Source organism: Phocoena phocoena, chromosome 10 (assembly GCF_963924675.1).
Source record: "Phocoena phocoena chromosome 10, mPhoPho1.1, whole genome shotgun sequence".
NCBI lineage: Eukaryota > Metazoa > Chordata > Mammalia > Artiodactyla > Phocoenidae > Phocoena > Phocoena phocoena.
In genome coordinates, this window is record NC_089228.1 from 83,720,799 (window position 1) to 83,743,745 (window position 22,947).

General features: G+C 43.6%; 6 protein-coding genes and 2 non-coding genes across 8 annotated transcripts in view; 7 read left to right on the forward strand and 1 right to left on the reverse strand.

Moving 5' to 3' along the window:
• LOC136129040 (zinc finger protein 665-like) overlaps positions 1-22,947 on the forward strand; it is a 472,691-nt gene that overhangs the window by 235,928 nt on the left and 213,816 nt on the right.
• TRNAG-GCC (transfer RNA glycine (anticodon GCC)) lies at positions 4,463-4,533 on the forward strand. The gene has a single exon. It is a non-coding gene; the product is annotated as a tRNA-Gly (tRNA).
• On the forward strand, positions 4,901-4,972 carry TRNAM-CAU (transfer RNA methionine (anticodon CAU)). The gene has a single exon. It is a non-coding gene; the product is annotated as a tRNA-Met (tRNA).
• LOC136128961 (histone H2B type 2-E-like) lies at positions 12,992-13,536 on the reverse strand. The gene is made up of 2 exons (XM_065885013.1): positions 13,531-13,536; positions 12,992-13,429 (listed from the first exon to the last, which is right to left on the reverse strand). Exons 1-2 carry the CDS (start codon positions 13,534-13,536, stop codon positions 12,992-12,994), a joined length of 444 nt encoding a protein of 147 aa, XP_065741085.1.
• Positions 13,684-14,076, forward strand: H2AC17 (H2A clustered histone 17). The gene has a single exon (XM_065885153.1). It carries the CDS (start codon positions 13,684-13,686, stop codon positions 14,074-14,076), a length of 393 nt encoding a protein of 130 aa, XP_065741225.1.
• LOC136129064 (histone H3.1) lies at positions 15,141-15,551 on the forward strand. The gene has a single exon (XM_065885147.1). The coding sequence runs from the start codon at positions 15,141-15,143 to the stop codon at positions 15,549-15,551; it is 411 nt and encodes a 136-aa protein (XP_065741219.1).
• On the forward strand, positions 20,884-21,195 carry LOC136129080 (histone H4). The gene has a single exon (XM_065885164.1). It carries the CDS (start codon positions 20,884-20,886, stop codon positions 21,193-21,195), a length of 312 nt encoding a protein of 103 aa, XP_065741236.1.
• Positions 22,249-22,659, forward strand: LOC136129061 (histone H3.1). The gene has a single exon (XM_065885145.1). The coding sequence runs from the start codon at positions 22,249-22,251 to the stop codon at positions 22,657-22,659; it is 411 nt and encodes a 136-aa protein (XP_065741217.1).

The following is a 22,947-nucleotide window of genomic DNA, read 5'->3' on the forward strand; positions in this document are numbered from 1 at the left end:
ATGTGGCTGCTTCCCACTACCTATCTATTTTACGTTTGTTAGTGTATATATGTCCATGCCTCTCTCTCGCTTTGTCACAGCTTTTGTTCAGCTCACAGGGAAACATTCTGACTCTGCTCACCTGTGAATGGCTGCAAGAAAGAAGAAATTAACACATCCCCTACCCGAGGCTGGTCAAACCAGGGGATATTTTGCAAGACTTATGGCCTTTTAACTTTATTTCCTAACCTCCGCCTCCCCACCCCCTTCTATAAAAGAACCTAGCATCCAGACCCCAATGAGATGGTTCTCTAGGACATTAGTCTGCCATCTTCTCAGACGCCCAGCTTTCCGAGTAAAGTTGCTATTCCTTGCCTCAACACCTCGTCTCCCGATTTATTGCCCTGTCTTGCAGTGAGCAGAGCGAGCTTGGACTCGGTAACAAAAAGGAGACAATCAAAGTTTAATAACATGTATACATGGAAGAACCCAGGAAAACTGAGTAACTTGCCAAAATGGCCAAAGTTCCCACGTTAAATACCGTCTTCAGCTAAAGATAAAAGAGGATGTTGAGGGTGAGGAGAGTCTGTTATGGGAGGTTACCAGGAAAAGCATAGTAAACAAAGGTGATTGTGATAGAGATTTGTCATTGTCTTCTCCATTGATAAAAGTTTCTAGAGATTTGGTCATTCTCCTCTTTCAGGTACAGGCAGGGAGACACACTTACAAATAAAGATTTCCCTTAAAAATGTAAATGTTCCATATGAAAGGGCAGCTTCTACTTGATTTTCAGAGCCCTTCTCTGTTAACACAAGTTCGTGTGCCCGATGCACGGTGAGGCCAAACAAACTGAAACATCGGAGTTTGAGCAGAGAAAGGTTTATTGCAAGGCCATGCAAGGAGACAGGTGGCTCATGCCCTAAAAAGCCCCAAGCTCCCTGAAGGAAGTGGGGGGGGGGGGAGGGGGGAAGGGTTTGCAGGGTCTGTAATCAGCTTGTGCACAGTTCTCTGATTGGCTGATGGTGAGGTAGCAGGGTGGTGTCACAGGGGTTCACATTATCAGTCCTTAGGCTCCAGGAGGCCTGGGGCTATGTGTTTATGGTCCTCAAGTGGTTAACATCTTCCATTTGTTTGAGAGGGGGAGGTTTTTTACATCTGCAAAGCAACCCAGGAAATGTGCATGAAATGCTATTATCTAGGTACTTCAGAGAGGAACTGAAGCAGAGGATATGGAGGAAGGCCTGTCCTGGGAAGGCTCCATGGGGTCCTGCTCGATTACATCCCTTGTCTGCTGTTTCTCAGAAAATAACCGGCTTAAAACAATTCATATGCCAAAGACATATTTTAGGGTGGCAAATTCTGCTCCCCTACACTGCAACAAATATGGGCTAGGCATGGAGTGGAAACTCGGCAGGTGTTACAGATCAGAGAGCACTGTCTCTGCGTGACCTAGCAAATATTTTTTTAATTAAATTTATTTCTTATACAGCAGGTTCTTATAAGTTATCTATTTTATACATATTAATGTATATGATCTAGCAAATATTTGTTTATCAAATAGTACCAAACTGCAGACACAGGAGAAGCTCTGAAAACTGAGTCAAAGTTCTGCTTTTGTAAGAGACATTTATATTTATAAGGGAAATCTCTATTTGCAAGGGTGTCTCCCTCTCTGTATCAGGAATAGCAAGATAACCAAATCTCTAGAAATTTATCAATGGAGAAGGCCCTGACTTAAATATGCATAACAACCATACCCTGGTTTACCCAGCTTTGCCTGAAAACGGCCCATAACTGATCTAAACCTGGTCACGATCCTTGTCCTTGAACAGGTCTCAGTAATTAATGATCTAAAGGGAACAAAAGAATGCAGGAACAAACGACTGTCATCAAGCAAGAGAAGTAACAATAGCAAAGATAGTAAATCAGTGGTAAAGACTCCCAGTTCTGTTTCTGTGGTAAAGATTAGCCTGAAGCACATTCTCCAGCTGGCTTGCAGGATTTAAATCCAAGTGCTCAACCACCAGATCAACCGGAGCCTAAGGGATGATAATGTTGACCCTTTATGACCGTTGTGACTTTGACTAAAGCTTGAACCCTGCTGACCTTTGCCCCAATTCTATGCTGAATTCTCCTCTGTTCAAGCCCCTTCATGAATATGCATGTACTCTTAGCTTAAAATTTCCCCAGTTTTGCTGCTCTGGGAGACACTGCTTTGGGAAAGAGCCCTGGTGTTCTCCGGACTTGCTGCAAGTAGTAAAGCAGAAAATTCTGAGAAATGAGGACTGCCATAAATCCCTTCTCCAGGGGAATTTTATGGCCATGAAGAAGATGGAAAGTCAGCACCAAGATGAGTCTGCACAAAGATACTTCACTAAAATAACCCTTGTGTTCTATTAATTTCCCCGTGTATTTTCTTCCCACAATTTACATATCTGAAGCAAGGTCCTGGTGCGACACGTCAGCGGCAGATGGCAGGCAGGACATGCCAGTAGTCTTCGCTCCTAGGGGAAGAGGGAGGTTACAGGTTATGGGGGGAATTGGCATCCGATTGGCTCATCGGTTGCCAGGGAAACCAGCAGAGGGCCGTGCCCCTCACCGCTCCTTTGATAAGCTACCGTAGTGGAGATAGTTCCGATCTACAGATTAGAACAGTCACTAGATGGGGCCGGGGCAAGTACATAGGTATTTACTGATTAGGATGTATGATTAAGAGGGAAGGTCAGTCAGGTGAGTAGGGTGTAGGTGAAGCAGGCACTGGTCGAGCAGGGGATGTAGGTAAGGGAGAGCAAGAGAACAGCCACCTTGGGTGGCCTAACCATACAACGTGTGTGTAGGTGGGGGTAAGGCAGGCATGTAGGGCATTGGGCATGATTTTAAGGAATGTAGGTTAATCTACACCTAGTTATACATTAGCTCCCATCCGTCCCACCCCTAAACTATGCTGAGCCCCCGAGTGGGGCCTTCATAAAAGAGAGGCTGCAGTTCCTGAAGTGGGTGATGGCAGGAATGAATGAATGAGAAGTATGGAGAGGACGGTACTTAATGAAGGCCACCTTCCAGGTTAAAAGAGGGAGAGCAGAGACCCTGGAACTACTGGATCACGGACTGTTATCCTAGGCCCCAAACCTGAACTCGAATGCAAATGTGTGTATGTGTACAGGTTTCTAAGGAGTTTATCCAGATCTTTCATCTGTTCTTACAAGGATCTGTGAACCCACCTGTTAAGAATCCCCCACCCTAGACTTTAAGGGGAGATGGTCAGAAACAGCAGACCAGCGCCCTTGGCTTTGAGCTATGGTGAACTTTTAAACGGTGTGTTTAATTTGACAGCACTCTGTCAGTGCTGAGTCTGCAGAATTTTCCTGAGAAAGAAAGGGACTGTCAGGGAAATTTGTGCTTCAAAGGAAAATTATAGCACACTCTTTTGTGTCATCTGATTCTGATTCTGTGAGAGCTATTTTACAATTCTGTAGATTGTAGATATCTGATAGCAATAGAAAATAACTCCTGTCTATAGACATGCAAATTAATTGTCTGCTGGTGGGACATTTTCTCCCTCCCTAGTCCACCCTCCCCACCAATCCCTAACCGTGTAAAAGCCAGTTTGGGCCCTATTTACACTTTAATTTCAATATTCCTGATCTATAAATGACCTCCATTCTTCGAATTCTCCTTTGAATTGTAGTAACACCTCACCAGTTACCTCGTTAGTGAGTTAAATAAAATCTTTTCAATGGGGTTCATTTTTATACTTGTATGAGAGTCACGATTGTATATTTTTGGGGAAAATTACCCTTTAATAAGACCTTTGTTCTTTATTTGACTGGAAGGAGTTTCTAGTGCCACCTCCATAACCATGGCAACCGAAGCATAAGGCAAACAAACCCACAGAATTCCTAAATCTCTCACAGCCTACCCTTGGGGTGACCAGAGGGGAACAGCACTAGGCTCCTTCCCCTTCCCTCTCGTTCCTCCCCTTCTTCCTCCTTTTGCTCCCCACCCCCTTCCCTTCCTCTCTTCGATTCTCTTCCTCCTCGATCCTCCCCTCCCTTTTCTTCTTGCTTCCCGCCCCTGTACCCCTTTTTTCCACCTCCCTTACCTTCCACAACCCACCCGGACGTGGAGCCCGTCCACACACACACGATCCCCTACACATACACACACACACAGGAGCCCCTACACATGCGAGGGCGCCCACGACCCAGGGGCTAGAATCGTGGCGGGGACGGCTACCGGCCGCTGAGACGCGCCCGAGACCGGGCCGCCCACACCCGGGTCAGCCTCCGGTGTCGCAGGGGGACGCTCTGAGCTTGCAGTGGAAGGGAGGGTTTCCTGAAAAGAAGGAACATTACAAGTTTCTAGTCAGTAAGAGCAAAAAACTAAACATTTTTTTCGGCAAGAAAATTCGGGTTGCTTCAATGTAGCGATAAAAATAACAGGCAAAAGCCATGTGGAAAGTGTGCAGGAGACTATTTCGTAGGCATTGGTGGTTCAGTGGTAGAATTCTCGCCTGCCACGCGGGAGGCCCGGGTTCGATTCCCGGCCAATGCAACGAGCCTTTTGTTTTCAAAAAAATCGTTCCAATTTTCAAAATGCTCTCATTTTGAACTCGGATACTTTATACATTCGAATTTTGACCTACTCGTATATTTTGTGACCATAAGACCCGGAGTCACTTCTGCAAGGTGAAAGGGACAGGCTGGCTGGAGACGGGCTGGTTTCCTAAAAGAAACATCCAATTTTCTGTGTTCAGAATATATGGAGTCAATCTGCTCTGGATTCATTCTTCTGTTTGAAGCGTGAGTAAAGCCAGCGAATGGGCTCTGAGGGAAAGAAAACTTTTTCCAACTTATAAAAACAGCTCTCTTTAAATAAAAATACAATAAAGGAATTGCTGCGAACACTTTCCGCCGCGTTTAGCAGAGTGGCGCAGCGGAAGCGTGCTGGGCCCATAACCCAGAGGTCGATGGATCGAAACCATCCTCTGCTAGGTGCTTCTGTTTTTCTTTCGGGGTTGGGGGGGAAACGAGGTACCGTAGTCTTAGCAACCCTGTTTCCCTTCTTTCTGTACCTCATGAAAATGTGGGTAATTCAGGGGTAGATTTTTATCCCAAGAAAATTTTGTGACGAAAATAATTCACAAATGAGAAAGTCTCTAACGTCAGGTGCCCCATCTCAGAGAGCAGAGAATTAATATTCATCCATCCGCTGAAAGGTGCCCATCTTTACCTACTACTGTATTGTAAAAGAGAATTTAAATTTAGAGTTAAAAAGAACCATATATAGCTGATTTCAGTTTCAGAGATTTGGTTAAAGGGAGTTGGGGTTTATTTAAAATGACAGTTTTCAACAATCTCTCCCCCCGCTCTGTTTTCCTCCTTAGCACTTATCACTATGTAATATATAGTATATTTTATTTATTCATTCAGTATTTAGTCCCCCTGTGTTATCTACAACATGGCCTGTCACATCTTGGGCGTTGCTCGTTTGTTAAATACGTTAAAAGCTACGATTTCTAATACACCAAAGATGACTATTCTTCGTTATTCTTCACCTTCTTCTTTTACCTTCTAAAAAATTACAAAAGAGTACAAAAATTACCACACAGAATCTATATACTACTTAACATTATGGTATATAAACTACAAATTTCTTTTATATTTAAGGAAAACAACAACAACATAAAATTGAAGTACTCTTCAGCTGTAAACCCAGTCCTAATATCCCCTTTCTCAGGGCAACTCTACCATGAATTTGATGTGCCTATCTCCCTTTCCTTTTTTTTTTTTTTAATGAATAATTTTTATTTGCAAAGAGCCTGAGAACAACTCATATTACAGTTTTCATTTAAATAACACAATGCTTATTTTCAAAAGCATTGACAAAGTGCCCACATAAAAGGCTTTCCTTTATGATACCATTGAAAGTAAGTCTATTTCTATGTAATAATCTATAACTAAACATATGAGTATACCTAATGTCTACATAAATGTCTGGACTGAGAGGCCAAAGGGCCATATTTGATTTTCAGTTGGTTCTAAAGTGAAGGCAACGTCTTTATGAACCTGGTGATAGAGGTTTAAAAATCCAGTCATTAAAGTTCTTTTATCAACTGTATTTAAATTTATTATTATTATTTTTTTGTATTTAAAGTTTTTTCCACATGAAAATCCTATCACAGTAAAGAATCACTTTAGGTACCAGGCGAGATCTCATTTCATTTTCAGTCTTGCTTACATGGATGCCCATGGCAGACACAATTTCCATCTGAGGTGTTTCAGTAACAAGCTTTCTAATCTCACAGATCACCAGAGGAACATGTGATTAATCAAAAGGAAAAAATTGCCCAGAAAGATGAAACATTATTCACTATTTTCTTCTGGGTTCTATTTAAGAAATAAAATTTCAGTCTGTTCTTGGATATTGTAACCATAGACTGAGCATCTTCTCACAGTGGCAAATTCATGCTTACCTAGAATTTCTTATTGACATGCATAAAAATGAAAAGAGAAGAGCTCTATTATGATAGTGTCGATGAAAAATTAAATCAGTCGATCTCAGAAAGAAATGGAAAACTTTCTTCAAGCCAAATTGAGGATTATAACCAGGGAACAGCCTCTCAGAAAGCTCCAAGAACTGTTCCGCCCATTAGAAGTCAAAACACAGTTATATAAATTTTTTGAGACAGAGGGCTGTACATCAAACGACGTATTATTGACAGTTTACACAATTCAGATCTGCAAGTACAAAGTTGTGGGTTATCATGGCTCCTTACAAGATCAAGAAGGAAGGTTTTCTTTTAAGGAGTTGTCTTGTTGGTGATAGGAGAATGTTGTTCTTTAAGGTTGAGGCCAGTATTTCTGCTGATGGGAGTGGTTTGGTGGATGCATCAAGCAGACACACAATGCACAGTGGAGGGGGGATGGGGAGGGGGAGGGAGGTGGGGGCGGGGGCGCGGGGAGAGGAGCCCAAACGGCAGAGAAAATTTTTTATGTTTAAATTTTTCTTGTCTTGCCATAAAACGTGAATTTTATTTCACAATAGTCATTTTATTGTGGGGCCGGGCCTCCAAGCACACTCTCTGTGTATAGCACAGCTCCCACAAAAAGCATTTTGCGAGATTGAAACAAAGTTTGTCATCTGTTACATTTGTTAGCAGTAGCTTCAAGTGACCTGGAAGAAGGAGACTTATTTTTAGAAACAGATTATTTCTGCTGGAAGAGAGACTTCAGAGATCACTTTTAGTTCAGGAACAGACCAGGAAGACGAGACCGTCCAGTAAATTACACAGAATGTGGTAGCAGTGGCAGCAGGGCTGGGTGGCGGATAAAACTCAAGCCTTCTGATTCCGCAAAGTGTTATTCTTCAATTACAGTCTTCACTTCATAGCTTTGGATGCCGACTATAGAGATTTCCAAATCTCAGAATTTCCTAGAGAGGCCTAGAAACTGCTTGTGTGAGGCAATAATCCGCTGGCTGAGAGTTGAGTGTCTATTCAATAAGGTTTGGAGGAAGAAAATGGGACTGGGACCAGTTTACCTTTGTCCCCCTCCTTCCTGTCCACACTCATCACCTGGAATCATTTGCATTTTATTAATTATCTACAACTTACATTATCTCTGAGTTGTAAAATAGCCTAATCACTCAAAGGCAATCAAAGATGCACACCTCCATAGATCATATAATCCTGGAGGCTCAGCCACCTGGCCCCACCCCACCGGGCACCACTGAAAGGACTCCCTGGGAGCTGTCGACTGAAAAAAAATGCACAACCTAAAAGTTGAGAAGTATGTTTTATTCCGTGGACCTGCTGAGGACTTAAGCCCAGGTTGCAGCCTCTCAGATAGCTTTGAGGGACTGCTGTGAAGAGGTAAGGGAGTAGCCAAGATATATAGGAGTTCAAACAAACAAACACCGGGTGGTCGGTCTAGCATCAAAATATCACTGCTAATTAAAGAAAACCAGACATCACAAGTTAATGAATTTAGCACGTTTTTATGTGTGGGAAGATGCAAGAGTCTGGGCTCATTGAAATCATTCCTTTGATATGTATCTTAACTACCTAGGGCCAGTATCCTGCTTTTCTCCATCCTGAAGCCCCTCAGGGTGCACAGTCAGTACGTGGCAGTGGCTGATGGCTTGATGGCTGCGGTAAAAATCCTTCGTTTACTGATACGGCAGGTGACAATTTTTGTCCACAGATCCCATTCACACACTTCCAAGTTTGGTAACTTATTCTGACAACTCATACACATTCTGTTAGTAATCTTCCTTTCCCCTTTTACTTCTCCGATGCCAAGTTTTCATTCTCAGGCCTGCTTTTATTGCTATACTGATCAGTGGAATTCCAGGATGTAGCCTTGAAAACACAGACAGTTTTTAGTTCTGGAGAGAGGAACAGATCCTGTAGGGCTTCCTAAAATGGCTATTTCTGATGATGTTCAAAGACATTGACCTCAGAGATTGTCACTATGACCCATGCTACTACGAAGTAACATTTAAATTGTAAAAGTCTGTAAGTGATTGTCTTTCGCAAAGAAAATGTCTTGCCCTAGTAATAAGCTGCTAATTGGCAGCTCCTTCTTTCCTCAAGATCTTTATCTTTGTTAATCAGAAGAAGACAACTGGTTTTTCCTACTTCTCCCATATGCGTGGAAATAAAGTAAAAAAATAGTAAAAGAAATCAGTGATTCACTAGAGAGCTGATTTCAACAGAATTTGAGTCTGTGCCTCATGTAAATAGAGGAAACAAGGAGCTAAAGGAGAGAGGGTCAAGCTGGGTTCAGGGAACAAGGGTGGGCCATTTACAGAAGGCAGTGGAACCAGGAAGGGAAGAGGTGGAGCTTCCGCTAAGATCCTTACTGCCTCTACCTTCCCCTTTCATTTTATTCATTGTAAGACAGGAGAAATAAAAACAGTTACTAAAAAAAATTTAAAAAGGAGAAAAATTTGAAAGGAACAAAGAAAAATAGGTAGAGGAGAATACATCACAGTAAGACAAATATAACATAATTAGAGAAGAATGAGTTTATTTATTAACTATTTAATCTACAATAAACTATTCCAAACAGCTTTCACCACTTTTACCTCATTGTTGGTAGGGAGCTGAAATTTTTTTATTATTTGTTTAGTTCACTTTTTTATCCATTTACTTAAATTGCCAAAAAAAAAAAAAAAAAAAGCTGTTGAATGCCTGCTGTGTGTGTGACCCTCTGCTCTGTCTAGAGCTGCCAAGTGCGAAAGAGATTCCTTTCAGTTGAGGATTTAGGAGGATAGGGAGATCCAGGCATTTGATCTGGGTTTTGGTGGTATGCAGAGTATACTGGACAGCTTGATATGGACACAGAAATCTCTGTTAATGTCCAGAGTTCTCCAGCTGTGGGATTAAGGTTTTCAGGAAGCTTTCAGGTATTTTTTGTTTAGTCCACACTATTATACATTTTTTATTAGTTGTGATGAAATAAAATTCATATTTTATGGCAAGACAAGAAAATTTTAAACATAAACTTTTTCTTTGCCTATTTGGGCCTCCTCCCTCCCCTTTAGTGTGTGTTGTACATCTGTATTAACCAGATCTCCCTAGGAGATAACATTCCTTATTAATCTCATCAGGGTCACTATTCCTTAGGAGATAACCTTCCGTTGTAATCTCATAAGGGGCCATGATGGCCCTGACCCACTACTTGATTTATATGCATAGATCTGGATTGTGTAAACTGTCAATAACACATCATTGTATGTACAGGTCTCAGTCTCAAAAACTTAACTGTGCTTTGATCTTTAATGGGTGGAACAGTTCTCAGAACTTTCTGAGAGACTGTTCCTGGGTTATCAGCCGCAATTTGGCTTGAATAAAAGTTTCCATTTCTTTCTTAGATTGACCGATTAATTTTTTTGTTGACAATTGCCAATTTGGAAAATTTGAAGTATTCCTTGTTAAAATGCAAATCCTCTTGAAAAAATTGAAAGACTCACTGACCCTGAGCCTGCAGCCCCACGGGGCAACAGTCAAGTGAAATCATAGTGTATAGGCTCTGTAGCCTTCAGTTTTCTGCAGTTCCCACTGGTCCCCTTAGTTTCCAAGTGTGAGTTGGCATTTATCAACATCCTTGTGCTGTGGTTGTTCGTAGGGTAGTATTAAGAGAACAGTGAAATATGCTACTAAAACTGGTAAGGTGAAATACAGTGTCAGAAGTCTTTGTACTTCAAGAAAAATAGCAAAGAGCACCTTGTAGCCAGTTTTGCTTTTATCTGCTAGGCCCCCATGAACTTTTGACTTTTAACCTCTGGTTTAGGGTATATCACAACTGTCTCTTTAGCTGCAGTTAAAGCTAAATGTAAACATTTTATGAAAGACAATTTGGAATAGAAAGTTGGGATCAAAGCATGGAAAAAATGGCCTAAATGCTGTTATGGACCCAATCGTGTTCCCTCAAAATTCCTTTGTTTTGAGCCCTAACCCCAAAATAACTATATTTGGAGATAGGGTCTTTAAAGAGGTAATTAAGGTTAAATGAGATCATTAGGGTAGGGTCCTAATCCGAAAGCCCTGGTATCTTTATAAGAAAAGGAAATGACTCCAGGGATGCAGACACACAGAAAAAAGAGTATGTGAGGACACAGCAAGACAGCCAGCTGCAAGCCAAGGAGGGAAACCAGTCCTGCCAACACCTTAACCTTGGACTTCTAGCCTCCAGAACTGTGAGAAAATAAATTTTTGTTGTTTAAGACACCCAGTGTGTGGTATTTTGTTGTGGCAGTGCTAGCAAACTAATACAAGCATTTTAATAGGATGTTTGTTTGGACTTAGGCAGTAGAAACTGTCAAAGCAGGACTAAGAGACAGAAACGTTTGGAAAGGAAAAAAAAAGTCTACCTCCAAAGAGGTCAAGAGTCAGACTTTGAGGAAAACACACACACACACACACACACACACAAGTATTTAAAATGGTGTGTGTTGTAGGGGGGAGCTGCAAAATGACTGAGGTTACCAACGTGCACACTGGACTGTTCATGGTGGAAAAATTGCAACTCACATGGTAATTATTATCCTGACAAGTCCTGACACATCTTCAAAGAGCAGTCTAGCAAAAATCAGGGTATCATTGTTCTGTCAGGTGTTTAGGTTTACAGAAAACATTCAAGTATTTATTAGTTTGAGGACCAGAACTAGGATGAGCAGGACCCTATTATTTTTTATTTATTTTAGGGTGCATAATATTTTGATTTCTTTTTTTAAATTTTATTCCTTTTTATTTCCACAGCTCTGACCAGAGCACAAAACAATACCTCTCTCCCTCTCTCACATGCGCACAAGTGACTCTTGAAGTGACTAACAAATCCGGCGGTTAAAGGGAGACAGAAATGATCACTCTACTCATCCTAACTCACTGTTAGTAAAAAGTTGAAGTTAGGAAGCATTTCAGTTGGATCTGGAAAACACGACGCCTTGGATCGGTCCTTCTGTTTCCTTGCCACAAGATGGCAGAAGAGGGCAATACTTCTTATTTCACCCACTCTGAAGGTAATTATCCCTCTGATCTCTTAAAAGTGGAAGAAAAAAATCTCGGAAAAAGCAAATAATAGAAAGAGGGGATGAATATGATGCTGATGAGTTCAGGATGAAATTAGGGGACTGCTCTCCACCAAGTAGGGTAGCTTGTCGGTGGGTTTTGTCGCCAACTCCCAAGACCTAATGACAGGGGCGCAGGGACTGGAACAAGAATCTCATCTTAGAGGAGTGAATGACAAACCCGTATATTTTGCAGACCCATTGACCCGTTGGCATGAATTCCTGGAGGCTTGTTGTCTGTGACAGGGACAAGACTGTTCGTCTGACATAGGGTCTATACCTACAACTTTAAGGAAAGTGACAATAGGGAAAGACAGGAAATGTTACAGCCTGGAGGGGGGATGTGGTAGTAGGGGCTTATTTTGCTGTTAATGGGGGAAAAAAAGATTTACAATAGCAGTCATTTACTGATGAGAGGGGATGACAGGGTAGAGGAAAATGTTAATGCTTCCAACTGCAACAAAAAAGAATTTAGGCATTGTTGAAAGGTGCAGGGGAGGGGGGAATTGAAGGACTTTCGATCATGCCTTGAGACTCCATTCCCTAATATTCCTAGTTAGCCCATGCGTTAAGTAAATACGCCCTTCTCTTAAATACTGAGTTCTCTGACTTCTATCGCGGGATTTTAAATCGTGGACTCTAAAGTCACTGCCAGATAACTACTCCCCCGGCCTAGCGAGTCCTGGCATATCTCCTTCCGGCACATCGATTAAACATTGGAAGAACGCGGCTTTCCCAAATTGCTGGGTTCCTTGTTCAACCTATTCTCCTTAAGGAACGTCCCTGACCTTTAATATTCCCGTTGCAGTTTGACATAAATCACTTCAACTCACCCTAAGATCTCCGTAGGATAGACAGGTCTAATGTTACCGTACCCATTCTGTAGTGGATGAGAGATAGACACCGAGAGGTTAATTTCGCCCAGGATCCGACTGTAGAACACAGTACCGTTAACTGTCAGCTTTATGGCTCTTGGCTCCAGAGCCCAGTGCATTTCTGCAGATAAAGCAAGTCATCCTTTTACTTTCGAGAAAATCTCTTCAAAACGCACAACCTTGATGGCAGAGTATCTTGCCAATTGCAGCCCACGGCGGGCTTTTCAAATAGTGCTTCTGCCCAATCAGAGACGGGGAGCGTTCCTTGCGTTGAAAAAGTGTAAACAAAAGCGAAATTTTGGCTATTGCAGCTGAAGGCAAAACTGAAAATCTTTTTCAAAGGACGCCAAAGAATCCACACTAAATTTGCATGACACTGCATAAATGCATATACTAGAATGTTTACGGAGGGCTTTTAAAGTTTTTACCCCGTTTTCCGCTCCCAAACCAACCCCCTTCTCTCCCGGGAGAAACTAGACTACAGGCAAGTGCACCAGCTATTCCTCTGAAAGTGTAAGTGGCTCTGAAAAGAGACTTTGGGTCATGTGTGGCAGCGGGCTGGCTCACTTGGAGCTGGTGTACTTGGTGACAGCCTTAGTGCCCTCGGACACGGCGTGCTTGGCCAGCTCGCCGGGCAGCAGCAAGCGCACGGCCGTCTGGATCTCCCTGGAGGTGATGGTCGAACGCTTGTTGTAATGCGCCAGGCGCGACGACTCGCCCACGATGCGCTCGAAAATGTCGTTGACAAACGAGTTCATGATGCCCATGGCCTTGGACGAGATGCCGGTGTCCGGGTGGACCTGCTTCAGCACTTTGTACACGTAGATAGAGTAGCTCTCCTTGCGGCTGCGCTTGCGCTTCTTGCCATCTTTCTTCTGGGCCTTGGTCACCGCTTTCTTGGACCCCTTCTTCGGAGCCGGGGCGGATTTAGCCGACTCAGGAATGATGAAAAAAATTACAAGATTCCCGAGAAGCAGAGAGAATAGTGAATCGGTCGAGTCCTTTTTATTTACAAATCCATATGCAAATAAGGTTTAGTAAAGTTCTTCGTCAGATTGGCGAATATTAGTGATGACGTTTTTCAATATTGTCCAATCAGAACACGCATTATTAGGAACTGCATTTGTCTTGTTTAAAATGGGACAGCAACTCTGGCCAATGGAATAGCTTCTTTTTCGCGCGCAGCTGCGGTTATAAGTTGAGGGTTTTTCTTTCTCTTTAGTCTTTTTTGGCGTAGGTGCATAAGGTTTGCACTATGTCTGGACGTGGGAAGCAAGGCGGCAAAGCTCGCGCCAAGGCCAAGACTCGCTCCTCGCGGGCCGGGCTCCAGTTTCCCGTAGGCCGAGTGCACCGCCTGCTCCGCAAAGGCAACTACGCCGAGCGGGTCGGGGCCGGCGCGCCGGTGTATCTGGCCGCGGTACTGGAGTACCTGACGGCCGAGATCCTGGAGCTGGCGGGCAACGCGGCCCGCGACAATAAGAAGACGCGCATCATCCCGCGCCACCTGCAGCTGGCCATCCGTAACGACGAGGAGCTCAACAAGCTGCTGGGCAAAGTCACCATCGCTCAGGGCGGCGTCCTGCCCAACATCCAGGCCGTGCTGCTGCCCAAGAAGACTGAGAGCCACCACAAGGCCAAGGGCAAGTAAGGTCCGAATTAATACTCCAATCTCTAAAAACAAAGGCTCTTTTCAGAGCCACCCACAACTTATGTGGAAGAACTGAACACTGTCCTGAAACCTATTATGTAGTCCTATTGATTTGACCGAGCATGCGTTAACTCATCTGGTAAAAACTAGTTTGCAGTTTACTCTTGTAAAACCATGAAAGCGGCCGCATTTATTGTCCCCTCCCCAGGAACACATTTCCGGTGATTATTTGTTCCAGCAAATGTTAAATATTAAACCAATTTTGTCTTGTTTCTGGGTCTTTATCGTTAAAACCCGATTGGTCCATTAGTTAACTAAAACTGCCCCTACTCGAAAGCTCCTTTCAGAGCTACCCCGATTTACAGGAAAACACCTAATCACTGATCAATGTAAATGTATCATTACTCCAGGCCTGCTAAGTACACAGTTTACATATTAAAGTCCAATCAGCCATTTGATTGCATCAAAATCAATTAATGAAGTCATAGTCATTTACTAGTATTTAGTCAAGCACACATCAAGCTCCCCGTTCCCCACACCACGCTGGGCAAAGTTCTGTGTTCAGGAGGCCGGTGTGCCAGTCTATTCTGAAACTTTATTTTAGGTCTTGGTACACTCATTAAAAATAGATCCTGATGCAATTATGAAATGTAACTACTATTTAGAGAGACTAACAAATACATTATTTTGCTGTAATTTCCCCCTACATTATCTGAAAAGGAAAAAAGTCTCCAATGAAAAAATGCATTTCTTTTAGGACAGTTTAGGCGCTGACTTCCACAAATTCTGAACCAGACTCCTTTTTTACTGGAGTCTTAACGTTTTGGTCGAAAACCATAAACTCAGGATGGAGTACGACCATAATTCTTTCCTGCGAAAATAGAAATCACAAAATAGTATGGACAACAAAACCTTTTCAGAGGCGGTAAAAACCAAATGAGGATTGAATTAAAAGCCAATCAGGTTACTCCCGCAAAGTTCTGGCCAATCAGGATCGGATGATCTGTATAAAGTCTGGTCCTGGAAGCGCTCAGTTGCTTCTCTCGCGGCTTTAGCACAGAAGCATGGCTAGGACCAAGCAGACAGCTCGGAAGTCTACCGGCGGCAAGGCGCCACGTAAGCAGCTGGCTACCAAGGCGGCCCGCAAGAGCGCGCCGGCCACGGGCGGCGTGAAGAAGCCGCACCGCTACCGGCCCGGCACGGTGGCCCTGCGCGAGATCCGCCGCTACCAGAAGTCCACGGAGCTGCTGATCCGCAAGCTACCGTTCCAGCGGTTGGTTCGCGAGATCGCGCAGGACTTCAAGACCGACCTGCGTTTCCAGAGCTCGGCCGTGATGGCGCTGCAGGAGGCGTGCGAGGCCTACCTGGTGGGGCTCTTCGAGGACACCAACTTGTGTGCCATCCACGCCAAACGTGTCACTATTATGCCCAAGGACATCCAGCTTGCGCGCCGCATCCGCGGGGAGAGGGCATAAACTGTCCTTTCTAATACACCTTGGGTGCATTTGCTTCTTTCCAAAGGCTCTTTTAAGAGCCACTTCAGTTCTCATTGAGAGTAGCTGTTATATACTAGGATGGGTTTTTAGAAAATGGGGGAGGAGGGTTTCTTTCAGGAATTACGTTTGTTATGCAAAATGGGTATACAGGATACCTTGCCAAGGCTACATACACATGCCGTGTTCATTTTGTTAGCTATCTAAAAGGACTTGCTGAACAGCAGCTTATAAGGGCGACAGTATCTCCAGCAATAAGGTCACCTGGACCCTGAGTAATCAAAGATTTCACTAGAAGGAATCAGTCAACAAAAGAACTCTCAACCAAGTAAACTGGTATTCAGAGCATAAATACTAGCCAGTCCCTCCCCCACTTCGGATATAGTCGGGGTGCGGAGTTCTGGCTGACTGTTCTGTGATGTATAGGCAGTGCATGGAAGGACAAGCACTTTGCATGCCCTAATCAATTATTAATTTGAACTGTTCAGGGTCCCAGGAGGGGCAGAGTACATCTCGATTAAGCCAGACAATGTTGGTGGTTTGCCCGGGATCTAACAATAGTGGGCAGACTTCTAATGTACTAATTCAGTTTCTTTTATACAACTCCAAAAGGAAAGAATGAATCTGGCTGAAGCTACAGGGTGTTCAAACTAAGCATTTTTGTTCTCATGAGAACTGCATTTCTAGCTGTTTAGTAGTACCACCTGGTAACCCTACGGGATAAAGCTCTGAACTGTTTACTCTTGTTCACACCCATTCCAAGATTTGATACTGTAAAATTAACAAATTAACTGTTTTTTGACAGCTTTCAGGAGCCTCCTAATGCAGATGTGCACGAGGAGCAATCCACAGGTACCGTGCATGCCATCAACATCTGGTGACTTCCCTGAGGCAGAAGCCACAGTGAGCCCATTTGGGACAGTAATACCCCCCACACCACGTGTGGACTTCCCCGTGTCTCCTTATCCCTTACATGAGGTCACACTTACAAGTATGAAATACTAGCTCCAGGAGCGTAGTCTCCCAACTCTGTGTGAACCTGTTTTAAATGTCGAATTTTGCCCCTTTTTTCTCACCATATACATATAAGGCCAAAGATTTTTTCGTGTTCACTGTTGTTTCTCCAGAATAGAAAAAGCCTGACACGGGCAGGTGCTCATTAAACTCTAGTTGAATGAATCTATTGCTGATAAGCAACCTTGTAGACACAAGATAGCCTCAGTCACTGAGTGCTTCCCACCTTCTGCATTACACATTTCATCACAGATTCTTTTTGAATTCTATGGGGAGTAGATATAATACTGATGACAACAATTATATAAAGCTTTATAGTTTCCAAAGTATTTTCACATGTCTTTTCATATGTGAACTTGGTAATAGCTCCCCGGGTTTAGATGAGGCACATATTAATCCTTCACTAGCTCTAGAAAAGTCTGTCTTTTCTAAAGGTAGCCAAGTATTGGGAGGACAAAGCCAGGAAATCTGTTTGGGATTCTTTCAACAAACCCTGAAAGGGGACAAGATCTGGGTAAGCCTCCAATGACTGTAGGAAAATAAAGGAGGAGAAATCGTTTAAAAAAAAAAAAAAAAAAGAAAGAACTGGGCAGAAAAGCCTGATGTCTTTTAAGTGGAAAGTCAGAAGTTCTCCTCAGCAAGGACATCTGCTGGGATTTGGGAGTCTTTTGAGATCTGAACTTAAGATCTCAGAAGTGTACTATGGGTCAATGAGGACATGTTCTATTTGAAGCCTAAATTTGATTGTAGAAAAGGTGGTTTTAGGAAATATCCAAAAATTCTTTGATAATCTTTCCTTCAAAAAATGGAAACTAGGGAATTCCCTGGCGGTCCAGTGATTAGGAGTCCACACTTTCACTGATGAGGGTGTGGGTTCGATCCCTGGTTGGGGAAATAAGATCCCGCAAGCCGCGCAGCGCGGCCAAGAAAAAACAAAAAGGAACCTAATTCTTCTCCCCTTGAATGTGAGCTGGATTTAGAGACTGGTGTGGCATAAAGCCAAAGTGACAATGAGTACTTTGGAGACTAAGTCATAAAAGGTGCTGTGTTTCCTGCTTGCTCTGTCTCAGGTCACTTGCTGGGGATGGGGTGGGGGAGCCCCAGCCGCCATGTTGAGAAGATATTCAGGCAGCCCTGTGGAGAGGCCGGCACGATAAGAAGCTGATGCATTCTCCAACAGTCAGTGGGCAACTACCAACAGCCGTGTGAGTGAGCCATCTCAGGCCCAGTCAAACCTCATGTAACTGCAGCCTCTGCTGACAGCTTGATTTTTCACTTCTTGGGAGACCCTGAACCTGAACCACCAAACTAAACTACTCTCTAATTCCTGACCTTCAGAAACTGTGTGAGATAATACATTTGTTGTTTTAAGCTACTAACTTTTCTGGTAATTCACTACACAATAATAAATAACAGATGCAAGAGAAAAAACAAGAAGAGTTAGGAGTTATCTGACAGACTTCACTGGTCTAATACAAGGGAATAAATAAAATATAGTGGGCACATAAAAAGAAATTCTCTCTTTCTTCTGAGATCAAGAAACAAATAAATGGCAAAAATAAGAGCTGAACCCAAGAATCAGTCCATACCTGGGCACACCTGCGCCAGGATCTCCAACAGCATTTTCTAGCTTTATTTTAAAAAACAACCACCAACAACAACAAACAAATGAGCAAATCCAGAATAACCACCAAAACCAAAGGCAAAAAATCTGAGTACTATTTTAAAGCATGACTTGCAGAGTACCAGTGTCTTAGTCTGCTCAGGCTGCTGCAACAGAATACCATAGACTAGGTGTCTTATAAACAACAGAAATGTATTTCTCACAGTTCCGGAGACTGGGAAGTCCAAGATCAAGGTGCTGTCAGATTCAGTGTCTGGTAAGAGCCTACTTCCTAATTCATAGATGGCTATTTTCTCAGTGTGGAAGAGACAATGGTGTCTCTTTTATAGAGGCACTAATCGCATTCATGAGGGCCCTCCACTTATGACCTAAGCACCTCCCAATAACCCTACCTCCAAATACCCAATACCCTCACATTAGAGATTAGTTTTCAATATATGAATTCTGGGGGAACAGAAACATTCAGTCTATTGAAACCAGTCTGTTTTTAAAGATTAGAAGCTTAGGAACTGTGTTCTTAGCCTCTGTCCCTGTTGTAAACCCAAGAGGGCGAGGCAGTAGAGGACCCCTACCCCAAAGGACCCACACCTTCATTTTGATTCTTGTTTTCTCAGTATCCAACCCTGCAGATGCTAGTAAGTTGAAGTGAATGAAAGGGAATCAGAGTTTCTGGCAGCTACTGTTTGATATATTTCAGGCATGATAACTAGCTAAATTAGGAGACACTTAGAAGGGACTATAAAGACCACGGTATTATAAGATTTTGGAAACAAGGTAGGACATTATACAAAACAAGGAGGGAGTGTTAGGCATGAAAAGCTGTGTATATTAGAGAATACATTTAGGTTTTGAGAGAGTTTCAGGAGAAAGTAAGGGGGTTCTTAAAGGTTTTTTTGCAAATAAAGGTTCTGACTTGGTGAAAGACTAATCTATGTGAAGAAATAAGACTGTATGGAATGGAAGGAAATATTTGAGAGGTTAAGTTCATGGAGTTGAAAAGACTCCAAATGGCTAGTGGTGTTTTGGATTAGTGTGTATGTGTGTTTTGGGACAGGAGAAATGAGAATTAGGAAAGGTACTAGTTACTAGTCAGTAAACTAATTTTGAACGAAGAACAATTAAAGAACAATAAAAGAGAAAAAAATTAAAAACAAAAAAGAAAAGCAAGAGATATAAACACAATCTACCAGCTAATTCCAAAGGTTTAACCAAAACAGAGAAAACAAAATCAAGTGTCAAGAAAATAAACGTGTGGCACATCAAATTGAAAATACAGTAATAATGAAAAGGATTGAGCCCAACACTTGGAACTAAGAACATTAAGAACTGTCAACCAGACAAGTGTGAATCAGTAGCAACCCTCAGAACATTGGAAAGGCAAGTATACCTACCTCATTTATTCATCTGATTGAAGGGGAAAGGAATTCTATGGACTGTAAAGCATTGCCAACATTTCTCTCAGAAAAGAATAGCTCTCCTAATGTGAGAAACAAACAAACAACTCCTAAATATTTATCCCAATTATTCAGCAAGAATTTATCAGGCAATATCATTATTATTTGCTGAGAAAGACAAAAAGGAAGCATTTGAACAGTACTTAATTTAAATAACATTCTCAAACTCAATTTTTTAATTGAATTATATTTGATTTACAATTTTATGTAAGTTTCAGGTGTACAAGGTGATTCAAATATACCTATATATCTATGTACATACAGATATCTATCTTTTTCAGATTCTTTTCCATTATAGGTTATTAAAAGACTCAAACTTTTTAAGCTGAGAAATCTGCAGTTTGTTTCCTCCATGAAGGTGGGAGAAGAGACTTAACAAATTATTTTAGCAAAGAGAATCACACCTTTGGGACACATAGATGTGAATATAAATATTTCCAGGGCAAAGCATTGGCAAGGCAACTGTATTTGTAAATTAAAGGCATGGAGTTTTTGGGTGTACTTGATTTCTCAGTTCAACAAAGGAGAGAAGCGAGGGGGGGAGGGGGCAGGGCAGTAATCCCTGAGAGGCATTTTTACTTGTTCATGGACTCACCAAAGGAAACTACAGGTAAAAGATTACCTTCCTCAAACAGCTTCCTGAAGTGTTTCTAAGTGAGATGAAGAAAATTTGAAAAAGCCAGTACTACCCCCCAAAATGTGGCAGCCAGTGAGGGAAGGGAAAGTAAGGTGATAGGATGAGTAAAGAAAAGGGGAGAGCACCGACGCTGAGAACGACAAAAAACCCCACCTGGAAGCTATCTATAATCAGGCGGCCAGCCGCGAGGTTTCACAAAAGCTCCCAAATGCCTACAATCATCGCTCTTGAGATGCGCCATTCATTCCAGCAGCCACAAGTCGCTAAGAGATGGCAGAAAACAAAACAAAACAAAACAAAACGGACAGCAAGCCCTGACCAAACCAAAAGAAAGGTCTTTCAGGGGCGGGCGAGCGCAACACAAAGTAGAAATTAGGCTGAGGGATTTTCATTAGGCGCCGGTTCTGACCAAGTAGTTTAAGCACCGCCCTTTCCAGTTTGCTGAAAACGTGGGCGGGGCTTCGGGTCTGGAACCTCCCTGAAGAGACGCAGCTGGCTTGAGCGGTTCCCAACCAGGTCCGATATACCACTATATAAAACACCGCCTTTTCGAATTGGAGCATCGTGTTTGATTGAATTGCTGAGATGTCTGGTCGCGGTAAGGGTGGGAAGGGTCTGGGGAAAGGAGGTGCTAAGCGCCACCGCAAGGTTCTGCGTGATAACATCCAGGGGATTACCAAGCCGGCTATCCGACGCCTAGCTCGGCGTGGCGGGGTGAAGCGCATCTCCGGCCTCATCTATGAGGAGACCCGTGGGGTGCTAAAGGTGTTTCTGGAGAACGTGATCCGGGATGCTGTTACGTACACTGAGCACGCCAAGCGTAAGACTGTCACTGCTATGGACGTGGTCTACGCGCTCAAGCGCCAGGGACGCACTCTGTACGGCTTTGGCGGTTAGAGTTCCAGGGCATCATGACGTCGCTTAAAGGCCCTTTTGAGGGCCACCCACGAAATCTGTTGAAGAGCTGTAGGCATTAAGGTGCATTTTAAGTATTTTGGAGTAGTTGGGTTGGGGGTGCTAAAAATTTGAAGTTGAGCTTAAGTTGCGCGTTGTCGCAGTCCCCAAGCTCTCGTCAGCCTTTCCACGTACAATGGCAAATTCTCTGATAACTCAGCTTCGTTGCCAGTTTTTAGAGGTTTAGTGTAAGCTCGAGCTCATTTAACCTATGTCGACTGCGCTCGAACTCCCACGTCAAGGGCAAAGTAATGATACAGTATGGCGAGTAATGCCTAAAATACTATCATACCTTTTTTACAGAAAAAGTTGGCCGACCCTCGTTTTAATAAGCTGAGAAGTTCTTAAGCACGCTGAAGTTTGAGACCACTGGCATAGAACATGGCTGGATTTCGACTTTCAATGCCTCCGTTTATCATAAGCTGGTTGGTTCCCTTTTATGTTATTCAGTAAACTATTTGTCAAGAACCCAATCATGACATCTTGTACTGTATTTAAAATAGTGCAAGGCACTTTGAGATTCTCTAGATAACACCTTAAGAATTTTTATGCATCCTGCAGTCTTTTTTTTTTTTTTTTTTTTTTTTGGCGGTACGCGGGCCTCTCACCGCCGCGGAGCACAGGCTCAGGAAGCAGCAGGCCCAGCGGCAACGGCCCGCGGGACCCTCCCGGACCGGGGCACGAACCCGCGCCCCCCGCATCGGCAGGCGGACCCCCAACCACCGCGCCACCAGGGAAGCCCATCCTGCAGTCTTAAAGCCAACAAGATATCTCCTCTGTACATTATCCTAATGACCGAAGTAGAAGCGGGAAAACGCTTCCTTTTCTTTGAGGAATAAGCCTAGAAGCAATTCTGTGGGCGGGGAAGGGCGGGGAAGGGCGGGGCAGGCGAGGGAGGCAGCAGTCTATTGTCCAATCAAGACGCGAGGGTCCCTATATATATTGGGACGACTGGGTCCTGTTATTAATGTTAAAAGTAATTATCGCTGCTTGTCCATGGCTCGCACGAAGCAGACCGCTCGCAAGTCCACAGGCGGCAAGGCGCCGCGCAAGCAGCTGGCCACCAAGGCGGCCCGCAAGAGCGCGCCGGCCACGGGCGGCGTGAAGAAGCCGCACCGCTACCGGCCCGGCACGGTGGCCCTGCGCGAGATCCGCCGCTACCAGAAGTCCACGGAGCTGCTGATCCGCAAGCTGCCGTTCCAGCGCCTGGTGCGCGAGATCGCGCAGGACTTCAAGACCGACCTGCGCTTCCAGAGCTCGGCCGTGATGGCGCTGCAGGAGGCGTGCGAGGCCTACCTGGTGGGGCTTTTCGAGGACACCAACTTGTGTGCCATCCACGCCAAGCGCGTCACCATCATGCCCAAGGACATCCAGCTCGCCCGTCGCATCCGCGGGGAAAGAGCTTAAATCTTACTCCGCCTCCTATTAATATACCTCATCGGAAAAGGCTCTTTTCAGAGCCCCTCAACTGTCACCAAAAAGGAACTGTTCATTCTAGAGGATACATGTTATCCCCAAAAGAAAAATGACAGGAGGGTTTTGATGAAATAGCTGTTGTGGGCTCAATTGTTACTGTGTCACTTCAGTGTTTCATATTTGGAGATTAAGCTGCAGACGGAGGTTACTGTATTCTGTGATCCTAGTCAGCCTATTGAGCTGTTTCTGGGGAAGCATACTTAAAGTGATATAACTATT